Below are 25,740 nucleotides of genomic sequence, written 5' to 3' on the forward strand. Positions count from 1 at the left end.
ATTATCAATTCTAGATGAGGAATTTCTAGATACTATAAATGGGCTAGAAAATATGTATATAATCTTTGCACTATTATAAAAGTGTGTATTTCCAGGACTTGGCTTGCTTCTCGTGGCCCTGTTGTGGCAACATGGAAAGCCCTAGTAAATGATACCATTTCCCATGAAAAATACATCTAGCAGGCAAGAAATGGGGCACAGAAATTTCATGATATTTGGGCTAGATGGATTGACTCCCCATACGCGGTCTGATTTGGTGCTGCTGTGAATGTATTTCCTGGTCTGTAATTGTCCGTACCTTCCCGCATTAGCAATTGAAATACAGTATATCTCGGAAATGTGACATAAACATAGAATAATGAATATAGGTGCTTTTGCCCGATACCTGTGAAAATGTACGTTTCTCCCTCTAACATGGTTATATGTCCATACGTATTATGTATAGGAAATTGGCAACTAAGATACGTCAGTTGCCCTATTAACAAGATCACACAGCTTGTTTGTAGAAAATGTCTTTTATTTTCTTATTGTTTTTGTAATGTTTGTTATGTTATGTAATTTTAAAAAGTTACTGAAGTTAAAAAAAAAAAAAAGAATGCTACCAGACTAAAAAATAAATAAAAGTACAGCCAAGTAGACTCTAAAAGATAGGCTTATCAGCACTTATTTGTCCTTAAAGTTTTAGGGGGGTATCCAATTACAGATGAAGACACTTCTTCGCAATTTTTCCCAATGTTTCACCCGGATTTTTTTTTTTTTACAAGCTATCCAATTGGGTTGCCTGTAAACACTGTTTCCCAAAAACACACAGGTGCAGTAAAACCTGTGTTTTTTCGGTAGAAAAAGCCCCGTTTTCAGGTGAAAACAGGGCTGTTTCTGGGGATTTGGTTTTGCCTGAGGCAGGTGAAACAAAATCCCAGATAGACCATGGATCGCGCCGGCAAGACAATTGGCTACGGTAATTAACGTGGCTAAATTGAATACCCCCCCAAAGACCATAGTAAAACATTCAGCATTAAAAAAGCATTACATGAGCTTGCCGTTTTTTCATCGTAAAAGGTGTAAAACCAAAACTAATAAAGCAACATAAACAGATAAACATTTTCTCAAGTAAAACAATTATAATGTATATATAGTCACTTTACAAATAAAGACAATGAGAAACCCAAACAAAGCAGGAGACAAGAACACGGAAATATTTGAGAGTATAGATGTAATGACATTTATTAAAAGGCATGCTACAAACACCTAGAAGAAAAGAGTAAGTGTAGATATTCGAGTAGTATTCAGTAAATACACAAACTTAAAAAGGAATATAGAATACATAAATGTGAATTAACCATGCACTACACAGGTAGAAAATGTTTTCTTTAATATTCATCTTCACTTTCATGTAATAGGCCATCATAACATACATTGAATCTTTTGCTTCCCACCCTCTGCATTGTCACAAGTAAAGCTGGTACTGTTGCTTATCAAAATATACAAGACAAGTGATTTGTTTTTCATATAAAAGCACTATATATTTTAAATTGTTCCCAAAAACCACTTTTTTTGCCTAGATTTAAAAAAAAATGTAAAATAAATAAAATTGTTACAAATATTTACAGCATTTTCTTATGTCAAATGAACATTCTAGGTAATGGTGCTTGATCCAAAAAAATAACAATTTTCAAATTATGCCATTGGCCCAATAACCTTGCTTTAAAATACAGTATTGGAGTTGTCCATCAACCATTTCACTATGGTGTTACATTTGTTTCACAAAACGGACATTATCTGGTCAAGAGGAGAGAGTGAAAAAAAAACGACCAGAGTTAAAAAGGCCACTTTTATTTCTGAATGACATACATATAAAAAATGTACACAACCAGTGAATGTCTCAGTAATACCAGGACAGACATCTTTGGTCAGAGCAATGAGGTGACATTCTAGATACAGTACAGGAAAGCATTCTGTTGGATCTTGCAATTTGTGCTACTGTGGGCTTAAAAACACAATGTGCAATGCTTACACACAAATGGGAGATTATGGTTTTTAAAAAGTGTACATTTCATTATACACATGATTAACACAAAACACTGCATTGTCAGGAAAATACGGTTTTGCAACCTTTTCCTTCCATACAAAAAAAGTGTAGTACAAACTCGACTGTTAAGAAACTAGGATACAACTTCATGTACATTTTTATAGGGTGTAGCGGGGCATATTTTTCGTAAATGCAAGGAAGCCTGACACATGTACCAGTAATTTTTTAGCTAATAACTATGCAGTCCCATAGTTGGTTATGTGCACATCCAGTAAAACACAAAGTAGGGTGAAGTGGCAAATTTATTTTTAATGTATATTCAAATAAAGACAATGAAGAAAATGTGTAAAGTTGAAGGCACGTAAACTTTGGTCCTTTTAGTTTTTAGCCACCTTGTTTGAAGCCCCAAAAATAAAAAATACAACATTACAGGAGTGAATAATCTCAGGCATTTATGATCCTACAGACAGGAATACCAATACCGGTCCAATCTCTAAAAAACCTAAAAATAAGCAATACCTGGGGAGTAGGAAAGCATGTGTGCCATATAGCACTGAACTGTATCACATGCGACAGCTTGGAAACGGCATGCAAAGCCACTATCAACTGATTACATATTTATTGTATATTATCTGAATAAATATCTTGTGGAGCCAAGTACTCAACCATAGCTTTCAGAAATGCTTTTAATTAGAACATCCACATTTCAAGTGTGTAAAAGCTACCAAATCATGGTGGATATAAAAAACAAGATGTGATTCAACCACAAAATAATGGGTGCAGGTTGTGTATTCCGTAAGCAGCAGCCAATCCCTGAATTTACATGAGCTCTTTTTGGGAAGCGGATTGCAGGGTTTCTGCTAGAAGCTAAATATCCAGTGTTGGGCACTATACAATCATTAGACATTAAATAGTTGATAAGCGATAACGAGGAATGAGTTACATTAGTTATTGCCTCATTGTTATAGTAATAGAAAATAAAAATAGATTAATTTTAGTTCTGAAAGGAAGAGTCAGGCAAGTCATGGTCAGCAGCACTGTTCCCATGTACAGTACGTGTAAATCCTTGCTATAACTTCACAGACCTAACATATCTGAAAGGATTTGTTGCTAATAGTCCAAAATTCTGTGCAGATTTCCAATGCACTTTGAACTCCGTATTCATTATACTTCCTAGCAAAGAATTTAACTAAGTGAGGAGAGCACTGTAAATGACAACTAGGAAAAGCAGTTATTTTCAGTAACTGAAGGGAAGCGGTTACAGTGCACCTTAGAATTCTAAAACACATCACTACTTCATGTAATTTAGGGCTCTATTTACGAAGACTTGGACGGAGATAAAGTGGATGGAGATAAAGTCCCAGCCAATCAGCTGCTGACATTTTTCAAACCCAGCCTGTGACATGGCAGTTAGGAGCAGATTGACTGGCTGGGACTTTCTCTCCATTGACTTTATCGCCATCCAAGGCTTAGTAAATAGACCCCTAAATGCTTAGTTTTTTGTTATTCACTATTTGTATCCTCTATTTTTCCACCGACAATGGGCTTGTTTCAGAATTGTACACATAACCGATGGTTTGTGTACAACTCTGATAGCAGAAGGACTGTGCATACGGAGTCCCAATCTTGGCGTGTGCAGGAAGGGTCCTACATCATCGTACACAGTGCACCCTAAGCTGCAGCCTGTTTGTTTGGATGCGGGTAGGGGTAGCGCTGGACAGTGGTCTTGAAAACAGGGGCGTATTGATCCATTCTCTGGGAGCGCTGAGGCCAGGGTCTGTGTCTTCCAATGCAGTAGGCCATCTCAGTAACCTGAGGGTTATTTAGATGGCTGATGTTTTTGCAGATAATCTGATACTGCGCCCTCAGGCAAAGCAGCAGACCAAGGAGCCTGCAGGAGACATCTATTTACACAAGACTCCTCCTACAGCATTAGTACATTTGCACACAGCAGCTGCATCCAAAGACATGACTGCTGTGTGTACTGCGTCCATATCTGAACCAGCTCCTTTGTATGCAAATGAGGGCACTTTATATTTAATCTAAATATTTGCACTCATAAGCAGTTGCACATTTGCCTTTGGTATATTTTTCTGTGCTAGATATAGCTAGAAGTGAACACTCCTCAAAATTGTGATAAATAGTCCACTATAAGCATGGAACAGACATTCTTGACACTCATCTGTGTTGTCCATCCTACAATTGTAGTCCGTACGACGATTCCTGAGAGTGTAGGCCTCAGTTAAAAGCAATTGAGGAGCGCCCACCTTCCAGAGTGCAGCAAATGGCAACATACTGTACCACAAGTGACTGGAGAACCACATATACCCACATAACTTTAGAATCAAAGATGGCCCCTGCCACAGAATTTCTGGCTGGAATAGAAAGACACCTGTTGCTTTAGGTTTGTAGTAAATGGTATTTTTTCCTTACACAGTATGTATACGGCAATACAATTTGAATGCTCTTTAGTGCTATGCACACAAGCAATATTTAAATTGGTTGAAAGGCTGAAGAAACTTGTATTTCTAATAAATTTTAAGCTTAAAGTTGTTATCTAGTCAATGTAATCCAAAAGGAAAAATCCAGAACTAAAATTTCCTGTTTAAAAGGTTCTCTTGGTATACTCTCAGCTTTGGATTTGTGAAGGGAAATGTAACCCATGCAGAAAATATGTAGAACAGCTGGTCAGACCATAAGACTGACTAAAATGAAAATGCCAATAGAGTTAAAATGACCACAACAAATATAGAATGTGCCATAATATAAATGTTAATATTAAATGTGGTCAGAAGGGCAAAAGTTTCCATATATTATACATTAGGGACAACTGCAAGTAAAGTTTTGCCTAAACATTTTCGTGAAAGTCAAACAAAGTGTATGGAATGCCATTAAATATGACATCATTTAGTGGGCCAATAAAAATGTGTTTGGTCTCTCTGAAAAAACAAACAAACACAGAAGAGTATTAAAAAAGTCCTTATCCATGCTAAATAGTAATAAAAGTCTTTCACATTTGGTAAAAGAAACAGATTTCTCAGAATACGATGACAATGACCACATATCAAGGGAATGGGGGAGGGGGGGGGGGAATAAACTCTATATCTTAAGGAACAAAAACACACAACTATTTTTGCACACTACTCCAACATCAAATCAAATATCTAGGATATATAAATATATACACACACACACACACACACACACAAACCACCTAACATAAATAAGATAAAACTCTAACCAGTTGAGGGATTACCTGCTTTGTCCCCACAGCAACCCTTCAATCTATTGAACTCTAACTCAAAATGGTACAAAGCAGAAAAGGTTGAAGGCATCATACAACACTAAGTCACGGAATTAGTTTTCTACATCTTACATCATGCAATACATTACAAGCAGTCTTTGCCTCGAAGACTAATTCATGCAGCAACATTTTTTTGGTAGGCAGATGCAAAGTAACTGGTAAGAGATGGGCAGTAATATTTTCCCATGGTGGCGTTGTTCAATTTTCAGTTGGCTTTCTACAAAAGCCAACATGTTTACAGCAACATAATTAATCCTGCCACTATACCACTGCAAATACTATTTACTTAGTATAGAACTACAGTTGCCTCCTTCACCATTTCAACAAAATCCACTGGGTTCATAGGAAACAAAGTATACATTCAGAGCTCTGGGCCAAGGCACTCTGCTAGGCCAGACCGATAATAGCAAATGGTACATAGAAGGCCACCAGTAATGAATTTGAAAGATACTGTAGTTACATAGACACATGTGCAAATGAATTGAAGAATGTGTGCAGCATCTCAGCCTACATCTACAACAGCATTGGTAGGGCGAGTGTATAACACTACTAACCAGCTCTCTTATAATAACTTCCTCTGAAAAGTGGATATCAGACGGACGAAAATGTATGCCGCAACTTCAACCAACTAAAATAAAAACGCAACTTTTTAGAAAGTGAATTTAAATGGTAGCTATCTCATGATAGAACATTTCCATGAGGAAGACTATAAGCTTTGACAATTCTAGCTTATGATTGAAGAAGGGCACTTAATGGCCCAAGTTACATTTTGCAAACATTAAATTAAAATATTGAAGAGAAAAGGGTCTAATATACATAGAGCATATAAATCATCAACTTCCAATGATTGCTTGTCACCATAATAAACATATAATGCAAATTATAATAATGGTCAAGTCATTTATCAGTGAACAGAGGCAATAATTAACCAGACAGACATGCCTCTATATTTACTTAGTGGTACTGGCAGATGTTCTAGGGTACCAATTATCTTATTGCCTATAGATGTGAAAGGGAAAACCAAGTATTCCAGCATTAGAGGCACTGTTTTATTGCAGTATTCTAAATGTGCCCTATTACAGTCCCAAACGTCACTACTAGTGAAGGCAGATGCACCCAGTATATTAATGTCATTGTATTTTACAGAACAAGAAACGTTATGCAGCTTTATTGGTCAATTACAGCTTACAATTCAGCAGTTGGTTACTTTTGATATGCCAACACTCAGAGGAAAAGGGATGACAATTTATTTTTGCTCATTAAAATGACCTGAGTAGGGATTTATATTAATACAGGCTTAAGTATTCTATATAGACATATACTGTATGTTAAAACGGACTTCAGGAGGTACTTCAAATTATATGTAAGTTGTTTATGAAAACACTGCTCGTTATTCTTATACAATATTGAAGCTATGTAGAACATGTTTGTTTCCTCCAGAACACTATTCATACAGGAAATAATTAATTGGAATGATTATATATAAATATATATTTTTTCTTTAAACATTGGGAAGGGGGATGAGACTCTGATTAATACCACACAATGTACTTAGACCAGCTAAGACCTAGACTCACAGCTCATCTATATTACATATCTTTACCGCTGCATCTTTTTGTCAACAGCAGCAGCTGACATTCAGTGCCGGTTAAAGACATTCTTGAGGATATGTAATTTTTTAATTTTTGCATTTTCAAATGCATATTATAAAAAAAAAAAAAAAAAGATTCAAGATATCCTGAGATATTCTGAGTGCGGCAACAGTTTGCAGACTGTTAGGAAGATAGAAATTTGGCTAGTGGTTACCAGCCTTTAATCATTAATCACAACAGATCACTTAAGATGGTAATACATTGATTTGCCATTTGTACATGAACATCAGCTAACCAAAATGAAGCATTACGGTATCAATATAGGTTTTATATTGTATGGGCACAATCACGAGTATTTTACAACTAGCTTCCATACTTCAAAACCTGATTAATTATGCATTTAAAAAAAAACAAAAAAACACACCACACATTTGTACTTGATTGCAGATTTGTAGGCAGTGTGTGGTTTGTGTTTTTTTGTCTTGTTTTTTTTTTTAATGACATACATGTATGCATGCAAACTTTTATATCCAGGCATCATGGCCAGGAGTATCACTGGGGTCTGTGGCCTTGTGGCAGGCCCCCGCCTCCCTCACTCCGGGAGCATGCCAAGCATTCCTGCAGACACTCGACTGCTGGCTCTTCCTAAGCAACAGGTGCCAGGTGCTGCACAATAATGTAACAGTGCAGTACCCTGTTCGCAGTACCTGAGGAGTAGCCGGCATCTTGGTGCCACCCCCTCAAAGGGTGCCAATCTGGTGCAGTCTGCCCCCCTAGTGACGCCTCTGATCCTGGCTAAATTCTAATTAAATTCTTGAAAACACATGTCTTTTTTGTTATTTCTATTGTGTGCACAACATCTGTCACTTTTGCCCTAAAAGCCTCTTTACGTATACACAAGTTCTACACAGGACAAAAATGAGACAGCCAGAGACACTACACTCACTGAAATTCAGTGACCGATTTCAACAACCAAATGCGAGTGTAATATTCAAAAACGTGGCTCTAAAATAGTACTGTCCAACTTGCAGCCCATGGGACTGACTCTCTGGGTGCTTTACACCAAAGAAAAACTCTAGTGTGATTTTAGAGCTTTTTCAAAGAATCTGGTACACAACTATGTATTTATAACATACAGTATCCAGACAGCCTCATGAAAAACTTGTATGCATGCTTTCTACAGCAAAAGGAATTGCAACAGTTTTATGCTTTTTGGTCAACATAAAACACAGATAAAACAGATAAAAATCACTGAAAACTAGGAAAATGACAGAAAAAAAGCTCAACCAAGCCCACACACAATACAATGTTCAAAAAATACATCAAAGAAAAATCTAGGCTATTGTTTTCATTATAAGCACATAATAAGGCACATAAGTAAATTAAGTACACAGTAATTTAGTAACTAAAGGATTTTAGTTATAATAGTGGTACAAAAAACCCTTGAGGTTTAAGTCTTCTTTTTAAACACATTACCAAAAATAATTTCTTAAAAATCTGCTAAACCAAATGAGACCTGAATAATAATTTTAAGATTGTAAACTTTCTTGTCAGAAAAGAACAGTTCATGATTGTGAACCTTTTCATTTTGTTCCAAAATCACTGTTAAAGAAAACATTTCAATCAGCAAATAAGCTTTTTGTTTCAGAATTCTGTCTTCTTATTTATGTTTAATTTGCATACTAGATAAGTGTATTCATTCTACAGCATTATACTGTACATCCATTATGAAAAAGTAAAAAATGTGTAATACACAAAAAGTCAACGGTTAATAATAAAGGTTGCTGAGAGACAAAACAAAAAACAAAAGAAAACATTGGGAGTCTTCCACACAGAATCTTGATTTTTTTTTTCTTTTGTCTAAGAATGGGCAAAATAATTGTCCAAATGAAATTAGATACATTTTAGATAAATGTGCTCCGCTGTCCAAATTTTTATTACCAGTAATAAAATAAGAAAACCAAATGTATATATGTGTGCTGCCTCCCCCCCCTCCCTAAAAAAAAATTATATATATTTATATATATATAATTTTTTTTTTTAAAGATCTCTCTTAAATTTAAACATTTTAAAGCTACAAATATTTTATACTTATCATAGATGTACTCTAAAGCAATTTCATAACCTAGATGATTGTCCGTAAAATATTATATAACATTGATTTGGAACAAAAAGAAAACGAACACCATATATGAGTAATTATAAAACAATTTTTTTTTTTTAGGGAGAGGGGGGGGAGGCAGCCATAAAACACAGCATTAGCAGGTTTTACTGCCATGAAACAGATTGTTTTATGCCTTGGTAATTCCGCATTCCGCATTTTGCATGTTTTTGAATGAGCAGGGATATGACATTCCATTTGTAGGTGCAATGTTATAAACGAGGCGGAGTTGGTCTTGGCATTTTCAGTCTCTGTCTAAGGATTTTTGCCAAAACAGAGGTCCAGTTTTAACAAGGGAAGAGTGAAGAGGGAGGGAACGTGAAAGAGTAAAAGAACTCAGATCATTGACTTGGAAAAAGAGACTCTCAGATGGTGGTTGTCCCCCAAATCATGGTTGTGTAGATCTATTAGAGCCAGGATAGCTTCCTCCAATGAACCAAGCTGAATTAAAGCCATCTTTCGATCTTTCCTATAACAAAACAAACCAACACTCTTTACACCACCAACATTTTTAATACATAAAAGTGATTGTGCATGGAGTTGGTATTTTTTCCTAAGCACATGAACAAAATAGAAATCTAATTATCATTGTAAGACTACAAATGCCAAGCAGAACTTGCAGGAGCAGCAGGAAGATTATTATATGCATGTGGTGTTTTAGGAAAGCTAAGTACTGAGTGAGTACTGCAGTAGCCAAAGTGCTGGTGTAATGCCATAAGCAATGTATATAGGTCTACATGCACATTTTTATTTTGTGACAGATGCATTTGCCATTTATTATCATATACACACAAGGGAGTATGATTGCCTTCTTTTTATGTGAAATATTTGGAGACCTTGAAATCAGGATTTAAATCAAAACATTTACAATGTAAATCTAGACAGCCATAATGTCAACAGTTAAAATGCCGACAAGCTAAATTTAGACAGTCATAAGGCGGTATTCAAATGATATATCACGCCCAATTTCCTTTCTAATGTGATCCCCATTATAGCGCATATCATGCCCATAGTAATTAGGTTTAGCTGCATAAAGGGTTGGGAGCTCTCGTTACCACGTGGTAGCGAGCTGAAATTATACCACGCCCGTCAGCAGAAAAAGAATGGGTGTGGATGGGGTGAAAAGAATTGAATACCGCCCATAATGTCTACACAGATAAACTAATAAATAATGCTGACCATACATAATGGAAAAAATAAGATTTTAAACCTACCGGTAAATCTTTTTCTCCTAGTCCGTAGAGGATGCTGGGGACTCCGTAAGGACCATGGGGTATAGACGGGCTCCGCAGGAGACATGGGCACTCTAAAGACTTTAGAATGGGTATGCACTGGCTCCTCCCTCTATGCCCCTCCTCCAGACCTCAGTTAGAGAAACTGTTCCCAGAGGAGACGGACAGTACGAGGAAAGGATTTTTGTTAATCTAAGGGCAAGATTCATACCAGCCCACACCATCCACACCGTATAACCTGGAATATATGCAACCAGTTAACAGTATGAACAAAACATCATCAGCCAACAACTGATCTTATCTGTAACATAACCCTTATGTAAGCAACAACTATATACAAGTCTTGCAGAAATATGTCCGCACTGGGACGGGCGCCCAGCATCCTCTACGGACTAGGAGAAAAAGATTTACCGGTAGGTTTAAAATCTTATTTTCTCTTACGTCCTAGAGGATGCTGGGGACTCCGTAAGGACCATGGGGATTATACCAAAGCTCCAGACCGGGCGGGAGAGTGCGGATTACTCTGCAGCACCGATTGAGCAAACAGGAGGTCCTCATCAGCCAGGGTATCAAACTTGTAGAATTTTGCAAAAGTGTTTGAACCCGACCAAGTAGCTGCTCGGCAAAGCTGTAAAGCCGAGCCGCCTCGGGCAGCCGCCCAAGAAGGGCCCACCTTCCTAGTGGAATGGGCCTTTACCGAATTTGGTAACGGCAATCCAGCCGTAGAATGAGCCTACTGAATCGTGTTATAGATCCAGCGAGCAATAGTCTGCTTAGAAGCAGGAGCGCCAACCTTGTTGGCTGCATACAGGACAAACAGTGCCTCTGTTTTCCTAACCCGAGCCGTCCTGGCTACGTAAATTTTTAAAGCCCTGACTACATCCAGGGACTTGGAATCCTCCAAGTCTCCCGTAGCCACCGGCACCACAATAGGTTGGTTCATATGAAACGATGAAACCACCTTAGGCAAAAATTGAGGACGAGTCCTCAACTCTGCTCTATCCACATGGAAAATCAGATAGGGGCTTTTGTGAGACAAAGCCGCCAATTCGGACACCCGCCTTGCAGATGCCAAGGCCAACAACATGACCACCTTTCAAGTGAGAAATTTTAATTCAACAGTTTGAAGAGGTTCAAACCAGTGAGATTTTAGGAACCGTAACACCACGTTAAGGTCCCATGGTGCCACTGGGGGCACAAAAGGGGGCTGTATGTGCAGCACTCCCTTTACAAAAGTCTGGACTTCTGGGAGAGAAGCCAATTCCTTCTGAAAGAATATACATAGGGCCGAAATCTGTACCTTAATGGAGTCTAACTTCAGGCCCATATCCACTCCTGTCTGTAGAAAGTGGAGAAAACGGCCCAGGTGGAAATCTTCCGTAGGAGCATTCTTGGCTTCACACCAAGATACATACTTCCTCCAGAAACGGTGATAATGTTTCGCCGTCACCTCCTTCCTAGCCCTTATCAGACTAGGGATGACTTCCTCCGGAATACCTTTCCCAGCTATGAGTCGGTGTTCAACCGCCATGCCGTCAAACGTAACCGCGGTAAGTTTTGGAACACGCAGGGCCCCTGCTGCAACAGGTCCTCCCTGAGAGGAAGAGGCCATGGATCTTCTGTGAGCATTTCCTGAAGATCTGAATACCAGGCCCTTCGAGGCCAATCTGGAACAATGAGTATTGTCTGCACTCTTTTTCGTCTTATGATTCTCAGTATTTTTGAGATGAGCGGAAGAGGAGGGAACACATACACCGACTGAAACACCCATGGTGTCACCAGGGCGTCTACTGCTACTGCCTGAGGGTCCCTTGACCTGGCACAATACCTCTGAAGCTTCTTGTTGAGGCGTGACGCCATCATGTCTATTTGAGGAAGTCCCCAAAGACTTGTTATCTCTGCAAAAACTTCCTGATGAAGTCCCCACTCTCCTGGATGGAGATCGTGTCTGCTGAGGAAGTCTGCTTCCCAGTTGTCCACTCCCGGAATGAAGACTGCTGACAGAGCGCTTACGTGATTTTCCACCCAGCGAAGAATCCTGGTGGCTTCCGCCATTGCCACTCTGCTCCTTGTTCCGCCTTGGCGGTTTACATGAGCCACGGCTGTGACGTTGTCTGATTGAATCAGAACCGGTAGGTCGCGAAGAAGATTCTCCGCTTGTCGTAGGCCGTTGTATATGGCCCTTAATTCCAGTATGTTGATATGTAGACAAGCCTCCTGGCTTGACCATAGGCCCTGAAAGTTTCTTCCTAGTGTGACTGCTCCCCATCCTCGGAAGCTCGCGTCCGTGGTCACCAGAACCCAGTCTTAAATGCCGAACCTGCGACCCTCTAGAAGATGAGAACTCTGCAGCCACAACAGGAGAGACACCCTGGCCCTGGGGGACAGGGTTATTTTCTGATGAATTTGAAGATGGGACCCCAACCACTTGTCCAGAAGGTCCCACTGAAATGTCCTCGCATGAAACCTGCCAAAGGGGATGGCCTCGTAGGTCGCCACCATTTTTCCCAGTACGCGAGTGCATTGATGGACTGACACTTTTGTCGGTTTTAACAGGTCTCTGACCATGTTCTGGAGTTCCTGGTCTTTTTCCATTGGAAGAAAAACCCTCTTTTGTTTCGTGTCCAGAATCATGCCTAAGAAAGATAGCCGAGTCGTTGGAATCAACTGTGACTTTGGTAGATTTAGAATCCAGTCATGTTGCTGCAGCACTCTCAGGGAGAGAAACACGCTTTTCAGCAACTGATCACTCGATCTCGCTTTTATCAGGAGATCATCCAAGTACGGGATAATTGTGACTCCCTGCCTGCGCAGGAGCACCATCATTTCCGTCATTACCTTGGTGAAAATCCTCGGGGCCGTGGAAAGCCCAAACGGCAACGTCTGAAACTGGTAATGACAGTCATGTACAGCGAATCTCAGGTACGCCTGATGAGGGGGATATATGGGGACATGAAGGTATGCATCCTTTATGTCCAGTGACACCATAAAATCCCCCCCTTCCAGGCTGGAGATAACTGCCCGGAGCGATTCCATCTTAAATTTGAACTTTTTCAAGTACAGGTTTAGGGATTTTAGATTTAGAACGGGCCTGACCGAGCCATCCGGTTTCGGGACCACAAACAGGGTTGAATAGTACCCCTTCCCCTGTTGAACTAGGGGAACCTCGACAACCACTTGTTGTTGACACAGTTTTTGAATTGCAGCTAAAACTATCTCCCTTTCTGGGGAAAAAGCTGGTAACGCTGATTTGAAAAACCGGCGAGGAGGCACGTCTTCGAATTCCAGCTTGTATCCCTGGGATACAATTTCCATTGCCCAAGGATCCACGTCTGACTGAACCCAGACGTGGCTGAAGAGTCGAAGACGTGCCCCCACCGGCGCGGACTCCCTCAGTGGAGCCCCAGCGTCATGCGGTAGATTTAGTAGAAGCCGGGGAGGACTTCTGCTCCTGGGAACTAGCAGTAGCAGGCATTCTTTTCCCTCTACCCTTACCTCTGGCGAGGAATGAAGAGCCGCGACCTCTTCTGGACTTATGCGGCCGAAAGGACTGCATCTGATATTGAGGTGTTTTCTTTTGCTGTGGGGGAACATAAGGTAAAAAAGTAGATTTACCCGCGGTAGCTGTGGAAACCAGGCCCGCGAGACCTTCCCCAAATAAAACCTCACCCTTGTAAGGCAAAACTTCCATATGCCTCTTTGAGTCGGCATCACCCGTCCATTGGCGGGTCCACAGGGTACGCCTAGCAGAAATCGCCATGGCGTTGGCTCTCGAACCTAGCAGCCCAACGTCTCTCATATATAAGACTGCGTCTTTAATGTGACCTAAGGTCAATAAAACGGTATCCCTATCTAGGGTATCAATGTCAGCTGACAAGGTATCTGTCCAAGCTGCTACAGCGCTACAAACCCAAGCCGACGCTATTGCCGGTCTGAGCAAAGCACCTGTATGTGTATAAATTGATTTTAAAGTAGTTTCATGTCTGCGATCAGCAGGATCCTTGAGGGCCGCCGTGTCTGGAGACGGTAGCGCCACCTTCTTGGACAAGCGCGTGAAAGCCTTGTCCACCCTGGGCGATGATTCCCACCGTACCCTGTCATGTGCAGGGAAAGGATACGTCATAAGAATCCTCTTGGGAATCTGCAGTTTTTTGTCTGGAGTTTCCCAAGCTTTTTCAAATAACGCGTTCAGCTCATGAGATGGGGGAAAGGTTACCTCAGGTTTCTTCATCTTTTATTGCAATAATCATATAATGAATACTTTTAGCCACCCTTGGGTGTAACCTCGCATCATCGTAGTCGACACTGGAGTCAGAATCCGTGTCGGTATCAGTGTCTGCTACTTGGACGTTTCTGAGACCCTGAAGGACCCTGTGACACAGTCAAAGCCATGGATTGACTCCCTGTTTTATCCCTGGACTCTGCTTTGTCCAATCTCTTATGTAATAAAGCCACATTTGCATTTAAAACATTCCACATATCCAACCAATCAGGTGTCGGCGTTGCCGACGGAGACACCACTATCATCTGCTCCACCTCCTCCTTAGATGAGCCTTCCGCTTCAGACATGCCGACACACACGTACCGACACCCTCACACACTCAGGGATATATCTATATGGAGACAGTCCCCCAATAAGGCCCTTTGGAGAGACAGAGAGAGAGTATGCCTGCCAGCACACACCCAGCGCTTTTTCACCTGACACTGGAATAAAATCCCAGCCAGTACAACGCTTTTATATAAATATATATATATATATATATATATATATATATATATATATATATATATACACACACACACTCACTGCGCCATTTAAATGTGCCCCCCCCCTCTTCTTTGCCCTCTGTAACCGTGTTCAGCAGGGGAGAGTCCGGGGAGCCAGCTTCTCTGCAGTGTGCTGTGGAGAAAATGACGCTGGTCAGTGCTGGAGGATCAAGCTCAGCCCCCTCAGCGGCGGGCTTCGGTCCCGCTCAAATTATTTATACTGGCGGGGGTTTATTAATATACTGCCTCCACAGTATCTACTCTAAATGACAGTGTCCCTTGGGGCTTATATTGCTGCCCAGGGCGCCCCCCCCTGCGCCCTGCACCCTTACAGTGCCCGCTGTGTGTGTATGTGTGGGAGCAATGGCGCGCAGCGTTACCTCAGTGAAGATCTGAAGTCTTCTGCCGCCTTTAAAGTCTTCTTTTCTTAATACTCACCCGGCTTCTTTCTTCCGGCTCTGTGAGGAGGACAGCGGCGCGGCTCCGGGACGAACGGCGAGGGTGAGACCTGCGTTCCGACCCTCTGGAGCTAATGTTGTCCAGTAGCCTAAGAAGCAGAGCCTATCATTTAAGTAGGTCTGCTTCTCTCCCCTCAGTCCCACGATGCAGGGAGCCTGTTGCCAGCAGTGCTCCCTGAAAATAAAAAACCTAACAAAAATATTTTTCAGAGAAACTCAGGAGAGCTCCCCTGCAGTGCACCCATTCTCCTCTGGGCACAGGATCTAACTGAGGTCTGGAGGAGGGGCATAGAGGGAGGAGCCAGTGCACACCCATTCTAAAGTCTTTAGAGTGCCCATGTCTCTTGCGGAGCCCGTCTAGACCCCATGGTCCTTACGGAGTCCCCAGCATTCTCTAGGACGTAAGAGAAATATACAATATAGTGTCCAACTGGGGGTAGCGCCCTGTGCACGAGTAAACACAGAGTCTGTCCGGTCAGCCACTCTGCCTGATATGGCTAATTGTCCTATCAAGACATGTGTAGAACAGGTTTAGGCAACCTGTGGAATTACACATGCCAACATGTCCTGCCACAGTTGTAGCATGCCCTAGTGGCAAATCTGTGGCAGGGCATGCTGGCATGCATAGTACCATAGGGGCTGGCTGCCACAGTACTGAGGGACGGATACTGATCCTATCATGTCAGCCATACAGTCATATAACCCTTAATGTCATAGTAAAAATCACCGTCACTCCTCCAGCACTGACCAACAGCATACCTGTTATGTGCTGCATCATAAATCAATTGCCCTAATCCGAATCACAGTAGTGCTAAGCTCAGTTACAGCTGTGCTGCTTCTAGGGCATTCTAACACTGTGGCAAGGTATGCTGGAATGTATATTTCCACAGTGGTTAGACTTCCAGTTTGCCTAGTGAAGGAAGAGCACTAAGCATGTGCAAACACTGATCCTGTCACGTCAGCCATGCAGTCATAGTTCCCTAAATGTCAACATAATAAAAATCATTGCCACCCTACCTATACTAACTGTACCCCTTTATGTGCCGTACCATACACTTATTGCTGTGACCGCTACACTAAACCCTGTCACAATATTGCTAAGCCCTGTTATGGTAAAGCTAATCCCCTACATTGTTGGGATAAATAAATGGAAGTAGACCTGTTATATGCTGAAGGAAGGTAAACCATGTGCAGTTACCAATACTTTAAATGTTAAATATTGACATTTTGATTGTCAACACTGACTATCGACAGTCAGAATACAGACCTACCTTTATTATAAATGTCCACATTTTGACTATGCCTATATTTTGACTGCAGGTTAAACTATTGTATGTGCAGTTTCTTATATTTGAAATGTTGGCATATAAAATATAGGTGCCATATGTCGACATGATTCTTGTGGGTATCTAACTTCTATACTAACTTAATATTAACTTAATATAGGTCTATAAATGTCATTCTTTGTGTTGCACACATTTCCAATAATAATGAAAGTCACAAGAAATATAGACGTTATTTTTCACAACTAAAATATAATTGATAAATAGTATGGGACTTAGACCATATGACAGTGGTTCCCAAAGTCAGTCCTCAAGGCACCCCAACAGCCCAGAAGATTTAGACATCACCTCTGCGCTCATCATACATAAATGGATCGTACAATTAATGAATTTAAAGAATGCAAAGTCTTTCAATAAAAATATGAGAGTAGGCATGTAAAAAATTTGTTCGATTGATGTTCTCCTTTTCTTAAATTCTCCTACATGGGAAATGGAACATCGAGGGAGACAATAGTATTTGTACCGTACTCACGTTGGAACATGCGGTTTTCCCCATATAAAGGTATCTTTTATTTTTGTATTTCGTAATCCTCGATGTAATCTCCCACATCAAAAGGTAATTCGCATGAATCCTCAGAAACAGAGAAAGTGGAAGGGAAGACAAGGAGCGACCAATCGTGTAGTATGTTCTATCCAAAAAATGGTTCCTTTATACAAAAAAGTTCTTTCCCCCTTTATATGGATGATGTGCGTATCATACTCACATCCAAAGGGAGTGGACACATATAAAGGTATCTTTTTTTAATCCAATTCTGTTATCCTTTATAAAGTGTTTCTAATCCCGTATTTACCAACAGAATTCACCAGAAGTCAGTGAAACAGTAATAAATGTATGGGACGTACCCAACTTACAATTAAATGCATGGAGATGCGTTCATAAAGGTTTCTTTAGGTGTTCTTACAACTTCTTCTCCCCAATCTGTAGCTTCCGTACCTCATACGAGGTGGGGGTTGATATATGAAAAAATATTGCATCATGAACATGATATGGGTATATCCCCAAAAAAATGTTTTCCATAAAATATCACACAAAAATAAAAACAAAACAAGGTTACTAAAGTAGTTGTATAAAGCTGTGAACACCGGTCATGACTTTGGGGATGGAAAAACAGCGATGGGGAAAGATTGTAAATGTCCGGACTCTCTCACCTCAAATCGTGTAACCCAAGCCAATTCCTAGTGCTCCTGGCCCAGAGGGGCTTGGGTTACACGATTTGAGGTGAGATATTTTATGGAATAAATTAATTTTTGGATATACCCATATCGTGTTCCTGATGCAATATTTTTTTAATATATCAACCCCCACCACGTATGAGGTACGGAAGCTACAGTTTGGGGAGAAGAAGTTGCAAGAACACCTAAAGAAACCTTTATGGACGCATCGCCACGCATTTAATTGCGAGTTGGGTATGTCCCATATGTTTATTCCTGTTCCACTGACTTCTGGTGAATTCTGTTGGTAAATACGGGATTAGAAACACCTTATAAAGGATAACAGAATTGGATTAAAAAAAAATAAAAAATATACCTTTATATGTGTCTACTCCCTTTGATGGATGTGAGTATGGTACGCACATCATCCATATAAAGGGGGAAAGAACTTTTATAAAGGAACCATTTTTTGGATAGAACATACTACACGATTGGTCGCTCCTGGTCTTCCCCTCCCCTTTCTCTGTTTCTGAAGATTCATGGGAATTACCTTTTGATGTGGGAGATTACATCGAGGATTATGAAATACAAAAATAAAAGATACCTTTATATGAGGAAAACCGCATGCTCCAACGTGAGTACAGTACGAATACTATTGCCTCCCTCGATGTTACATTTACCATGTAGGAGAAGTTAAGAAAAGGAGAACAACAATCAAACAAATTTGTTACATGCCTATTCTCATATTTTTATTGAAAGACTTTGGAATCTCAGAGAAATAACTTATACCTTTTACATTCTTTAAATTCATTCATTATATGATCCATTCATGTATGATGAGCGCAGATGTGGTCTTAATCTTCTTGTTAACATTGTTGTGGTTGTTGAGTGATATCCTATAGACATCTCAACTGCGGCTCTCAGTGGCGCTGTAGCTCTCTATACCAGTTTTATGCATCACCCCAACAGTCCAGGTATTATGGGTATCCATGGTTCAGCAAAGATGGTTAAATCAAATTGACTGAGGTACTAATTAAGTCACCAGTGCTCAAGCATGGATATACTTAAAACCTGGACAATTAGGGTACCTTGAGGACAGAGTTTGGAAACCTCTGCCATATGGCCTATGTACTACACTATTTAGAACAGGGGCAAAAAGACTAGCTAGTGTACTTACTGGAAGAATTTAAAGGCCTTTACTGTACAGCCAGTGCTTGCAAATAATCTCTTTAGATCTTCATCAGAGACTGAAGGTCTTTAAGAAAAACATAAAAATACAACCAATGTTAAAATGTGAAATTTAGCAACTTGTCATTATAAATAAACAATGGCAGTAACAGTGTCATAAATACAGTTATTGTTAAAAAGTACCGCTCCTTCAGTCACTGAGAGGAGAGCTATTAAACATTTGGAGTGGCATGGTAGCGGAAGCCGGAGATAAGGCTATAATATTTTATAATGTAATTATTTCATATTAGGCATAATACTCTGAATTACTTTACTAAACTAGTAATTTAATAATACCCCAAGCAATCAGTGGCGGATCTTGCCACGGGCAAGCAGGACTTTTGCCAGGGGCGCCGCCTTCCGGAGGGCGCCGCACCATGGCAAGATCCTCCACTGTCAGTGTGCGCCCCAGCAGTGTCCCCCCGCTGTGCCCCCCCCTCCCGCTGTGAGAAGGGAACCAGACGCTATGCGTCTGGTTTCCCTTCGTGGCGCTGGTCCTCCCCCGCTCTGAAGGGAATCAGGCGCTAAGCGTCTAGTTTCCCTTCATGGAGAGGACCTTTGGTGTGCGGTGCGCGATGACGTCATCGCGCACCGCACAGCATTGTGGCATAGACGCTAGGGGTCATAATTGACCTCTAGCGCTTATGCTGTGCTATGGGAGAGACGTCATGACTGACGTCTCTCCCATAGATCCGAGGAGAAGAGCGGCGCCGGTCTGCAGGGTCTGGAAACAGGAGCGGGGTACAGTAAGTATACTTTTTTTTTCTTTCTTTTTTTTTTCAGCGGCGCTACAAATGGGGGGCGTGACTGACCACGCCCCCATGTTAAGCCACGCCCCTAACTTTTGCCCGGGGCGCCGCAAGGGCAAGAACCGGCCCTGCAAGCAATCTAGATAAGAGCTAACTATGTTTCCATAAGCTTTGTTATCTCTTGTAGCTGATGACAGATACCCTGTAGAGCTTGCAACTAGAGTTCCTTAAGGCCAGTACTCACTGGCCGATGCGGGAGAGATGTGTGCTGAGCGAACCGCCGCTCAGCACAGCGCAATGTGTTAGGCGTGCGGGGGGAGGCGCTCATTTCACCCAGCGGGTGAATTGAGCGACCCGCTAGATTGGCCTGCACGGCAGGCCAATCTAGCAGCAGTGATAGTGATGCGCGGGGCTGCGCATTGCTAACGCTGTAAGGGGTACACACGGAGCGATCAGGCTTAAAATCTAAGCAATCTAGTCAGATTGCTTAGATTTTAAGCAACGATCGCTCCGTGAGTACCCCCCTTTAGGTATCTATGTGTTTATCTTACATGTAAATAAGATGTGATATATACTATTCACCAATAGCAGAATTGCACATATATTTACAGGAGTTTGTATATTTTGGTCTTGGTCACTGTATGTACCTACTGCAGTCACATTAGTTGCCAGGTACTGTACACGGGTTTAGTATGAGTGGCCAGCAGCCGGGATCCCGGGGGCCAGCATACCGGCGCTGGGATCCCGACCACCAGCATACCGACAGCTGGGCGAGCGCTAATGAGCCCCCTCGCCACGCTATTTATTCTCCCTCCCGGGGGGTCTTGGACCCCCAAGAGGGAGAGTGTGTCGGCATGCCGGCGGTCAGGATCCTGGCACTGGTATGCGGGGCGCTGGGATCCTGGCCGGCGGCATACTGAAGACCAGCCACTGTACACTCCTCCACGTCCGACTTTCATTACCAGTTACTAGGCCAAATACTACTGCGTCCATGGGTTTGTGAATCTAGGTTATTATACATTGCAGTAGTGCAATATTTTGTATTTTTTTTTTTTTTTTTACTCCTGGTTGGCGGTATTGCATGCCCTTCTGTCCCAATAGGGACCTTTTAAAAATGCTGCAAGGACTTTTGCACTAGTATATTGTGTGCATCTTCCATGTTTATGTGGCCCCTTCAATGAATGCGATCGTCCAATGCGAACCCTCAGACTAGAAAGGGTATCTGGTCAGATGGTCGACAATGTTAAGGTCGACACTCATTAGGTCGACCACTATTGGTCGATATTGACATGGTCGACATGGACTAATGGTCGACACATGAAAATTGTCGACATATGAAAAAGGTTTTATTTATTTTTTATTTTTTGGAACTTTTTCATACTTTATGATCCACGTGGACTACGATTGGGAACGGTAACCGACCTTGCCTGAAGCATGGCGAGCGAACGCAGTGTTTTACAAAAATGTCTCATGCCACTAATAGTATATGAATTACTTTTAAAAATCAAACCTTAATAGAGAATATTTAAATGACTCTTTGAAAAAGCTCAAGGAACGAGCAAAACGCGTTAGAGGAAAAGAGACACTTGGTGACAGTGCTATCGCTATTGTGGACATTCTTGCTCAGACACTGTGTAACGCCGGACGCCAGCTTAATTCATCAGCGGTATTTGGGAACTGCAGCGGCAACTACATCTTGGAGGTCGGAGAAGTCCGGAGCCTCCTAGCCGCACCTGGACGGTTAACACAGTACACGTTCAGCTGGACCCATCGTATGAACTAAGACGGAGGGGGAGCGTGTTCTATTTACAGACGGCTTGTCCGGGCATTCTGGAACGGATTTGTTATTTGCACACTGGTCCGCTGAGACCAATACATTATTAACCAACTGGTGATCATTATGTCCAATACCCGTTTCTCTTTGCACCTGTTAAGTGAATGCTTTGAGGATTTTCCAGTTCTATAACTCTTGAGAGCAAGGACATTCATTGCTATACACTGTGGCTATCATCCTTATTCAGATTTAGAAAACGATCTGATTCACCTCCATTTAGATTCATTTAAAGAGCCGGCATTAGAAATAGGAGTTTACATATATTTTTAGACAAAACACAATAAAGTGGCATGAAGTTCTGTGTATATACACATTTTTTATTGATTAATTTTATATGGTGATCGCATTTATACTATATAATGATCAATGTGATCGTTTTATTGAATAAAATGTGTACATGTGACTTCACTTTTTTTTAAAGCCTGATAGATAAAATTAGCGCAGAGTGGTTTTCTAGTATTGAGCGAACGCAGTGCACTAATTGGGGTTCCCTGTCACTTTACGCAGAAAACGACATTAAAAAAAAAGGAAAAAAACACCCTTATGTCGGCCTTTTCATGTGTCGACCTTTCATGTGTCTACCATTAGTTCATGTCGTCCATGTCAGTTGACCTAATGAGTGTCGACCTTAACATCGTCAACCATTCATACCGGAACCACTAGAAAGGGTTATGTACCCCTGATTTAGAGCATTCTTCTATCATTCAAGTTTCAAGTGAATTGAACTCATTGCTTCAAGAAGGAGAAAAAAAATACAAACAACTTGGAACAAGCAGTGATCAAAACAATGTCAGTCATATCTAGAAATGGTATATATTCTTGTAATACATACGGTATGTTAGACAAATGCAGAGTTGCTGATGGAGGAAAGATATTCTGGAAGTTCTTTGAGCCTGGTTTCTTGAAGCGATGCAGTGGGCTGTTAGTGTAATCCTTGGTCAGGCCTTGGTCTTCATGTCCTTCACGAGGAAGCTGAACAGACTGGTGCTTTGAGAGGGTGATCCGCAGAACCCTTCCGTGAAGCCTCTGTCCATTTAAATGGCTCATAGCTACAACAGCATGAAAAGGTAATGAGAACAGATTTTGGACAAGTCTACAGCTGAGCAATAAAATGGCTTAATCAAAATCTTACAGTGGATATGGATCAGTTTTGGATATACGGTAACATTCAAGTAAAGCGGATCACTAAACAAATATCAACTAAAGTACCCATGCAGCGAATTGATGCTTATATTGTATGCAAGGTCAAGTGAAAACTGCAATACAAAACTGAACCTAAGTGTACAATACCAGTATAATGCTTGTTCTGTAAGTGGTGATGCAGATCTAATACATACGCAACAGGATATTTAAGTTTAAAAAACATATTTGTAAGACTACACATTAGAATTTAGCTCACCCTATAAAACATTAACATGCAGTAACCGGTATTGCTTGTACATTATGCACCTGCAACTTTTATTATAATTAAAATGTCAACCAACCCATGTTTACTCCTCTCTAATAAGGACACCTAACTTTCATCATGCACACATTGGTTGTGAAATTTACCATCACACAAGCGTACAAGAATTCCTGTGTGTCCTAGTCTTTGAGTAAGCATAGAAAATAAAATGAGTATATTGTATAGATAAATCAGAAATGTACCCAGCTGTGCTTGGGTTGCATCTGCCATCTGCACCAATGCATTTTCTTTTTTATTAAATAGTATCTTCACACGGTGGACATCCCCATAGACTCCTAAAAAGAATTGAAATATCCCATCAGTCTAGTATTATCTATAAAATACAACAGTTAATAGCACCTATTACATTTCTATCTTTAAACAAAATATTAGACAATTGATTATCATTTATAAATTACAGTAGGTTGATTTAAAAATATAGTACATAAGGGTAAACATGGGTTTGCATATAAAATTTGATTATTTATAAAAAGTCTCTTTAAATAAAAATGTAAAAGTATTACTATATTAGCTGGTATCAAGGGTTTAAAAATAGTATTAAAATATTAAATTAGTGGCTGTCCTGTGTTTACCAACTAATGGAAATCTTATGCAATGGGTAAATATGCTGTCCCATGATTACTGATAAAGAACTGTAGTGAAGCAAGTTAGGCCCTACTTGGGAACATTACTGGAAACATGGGGTAACTGCAAACACAATATCCATATATAATCCAGCACATAAGTCTGGGTTCGGGTATTTGCAAACCCAACACTGACAGCTCCTAGAAAAAACTACATACAGCTTTGTACGATACATTAAGTACAATAAAATCTTTTTATCAATTAAGTTTTCTTTTTCATACTAAGCTATTTCTGCCCTGGCTCTAGGTTTGATTTTCTTGGGCCTGGAAGGACATTGGAAGACCAAACAGTGGGGAGTAACTGCTGGAATTTAATAGAAAAAAAGAGCACACAGGGGACCAGACACAAATAATATAATGCTTGTATTATATAAAGTCCATCTTTTTGTAAATTTACTATTTAAAAGTACTGTATACAAAATGGTACATTGCTTTTTCTTAGAAACTATTTTTTATTGAACATCCAAAGGGTAGCACAAACAAGAACATGGCATGAAGTGGCATAATAGCAGAGACGTCAAAGTGTACATAGAACATGAACACTGGTAGTAAAATAAGCAGAGCCGCAACTTGGGAGGGGCCTAAGGAGGCACATCCCCGGGCGCAGGATTAAAAGGGGACTCCTATCACCATTGGAGAGGATCACCTCCTCCACTGTCCAAGCAGATCAGCAGGAGCACTCAGGGGGCCACCAGTGCACAGCCTGGTGTTCAGCCGCAGTGTTACATGAGTGTCCCCTCCTCCTTCACTTGTGTACAGGCAGCTGCAGCTCTAGAAGGAGAGCTCAGGGGCTCTACGGCTGTGTCCATATGAAGCAAGAGCACACCCACCACGGCCGGGCCGATGGGAAATCTCCTGACCGGGCTCAGCTTCAAAGAGCCCACAACTGTGGTGGGAGACCGACTCCGGGGAGAGAAGAGCAGCAGGGGGACGAGGAGGCAGAGAAGTTTGTGATATATTCCAGAGCTTGGACCCGGTGGGTAGGCCCCAGTGGATCAATTAGCCTGTTGTAATCTACCGCAGCTAGCCGAATTCCAGCCTTTGAGCAGCTTTACTAATGCTGGATACACATTGAAACGATCCACTAATCCAGCAACAGGTCGATACAATGTAATAATGTATTGCGCTCAAGAGCACACTGCACTGTCTGCTGTACAATGGCGCAATATATCATATGATTAGTATAACCAAGCAGCGTCATACGTTGCATTTGATATACAGCACATCAGATGGGAAGATGTGACCAATCAATTCATGAATTGTGCGTACAGACTACACAATTGATATGCAGAGTGCTGACAGGTACCATGATTGCACAACAACTCTTGTAATGGAATATATACCTTTTACCAGTGGAATCCTGGCCAGCAGTATGCCTGCAGAGGGGCGTGCACTAAAAAGCCACTTGCGGGCTTGCTGCGCTCGCCACGGGATATCTTCTCCCTCTATGGGTGTTGGGAACACCCACAGTGAGAGAAAAGACTCTGCCGCTGGTATTCCGGCAGCAGCATTTCACCGCCTCTCGGGATTCTGGCGTCAGCATTGTGACCACCGGGATTCCGACAGGCGGTCTTGTGATTGCCTCCCCTTGTAATGTGCACTCAGCCTAAGACATAGGACTTGAGTCAAAAAAAAAAAAAAAAAAAAAACCCAACTCATTGTTTAACCATAACAAACCAGTGTCAGTTGTAGGCACTCCAACATAGTCTACCACTGCTACCTATAAATGGCCTAAATCTGCCCGCCCAGTTGTGATATCGGCATGTAGAGGACTGGTTCCATCACATTTTCAAAACCTTAACAA

The 25,740-nt window shown here is 41.2% G+C and overlaps 1 protein-coding gene across 13 annotated transcripts in view; it reads right to left on the minus strand.

Annotated features, from left to right (window-relative positions):
* Positions 1-1,196: 1,196 nt before the first annotated feature.
* PTBP3 (polypyrimidine tract binding protein 3) overlaps positions 1,197-25,740 on the minus strand; it is a 415,749-nt gene continuing 391,205 nt past the window's right edge. For all 13 annotated transcript variants that reach the window (XM_063914711.1, XM_063914705.1, XM_063914702.1 and 10 more), the window contains 4 exons: positions 23,496-23,588; positions 22,681-22,897; positions 19,216-19,293; positions 1,197-9,555 (listed from right to left, as the gene is read on the minus strand). In XM_063914711.1, the coding sequence (XP_063770781.1) occupies positions 9,423-9,555; positions 19,216-19,293; positions 22,681-22,897; positions 23,496-23,588 (521 nt within the window). In that variant the 3' untranslated portion in view covers positions 1,197-9,422. The remainder of the gene's footprint in view (positions 9,556-19,215; positions 19,294-22,680; positions 22,898-23,495; positions 23,589-25,740) is intronic.

Source organism: Pseudophryne corroboree, chromosome 1 (genome assembly GCF_028390025.1).
Source record: "Pseudophryne corroboree isolate aPseCor3 chromosome 1, aPseCor3.hap2, whole genome shotgun sequence".
NCBI lineage: Eukaryota > Metazoa > Chordata > Amphibia > Anura > Myobatrachidae > Pseudophryne > Pseudophryne corroboree.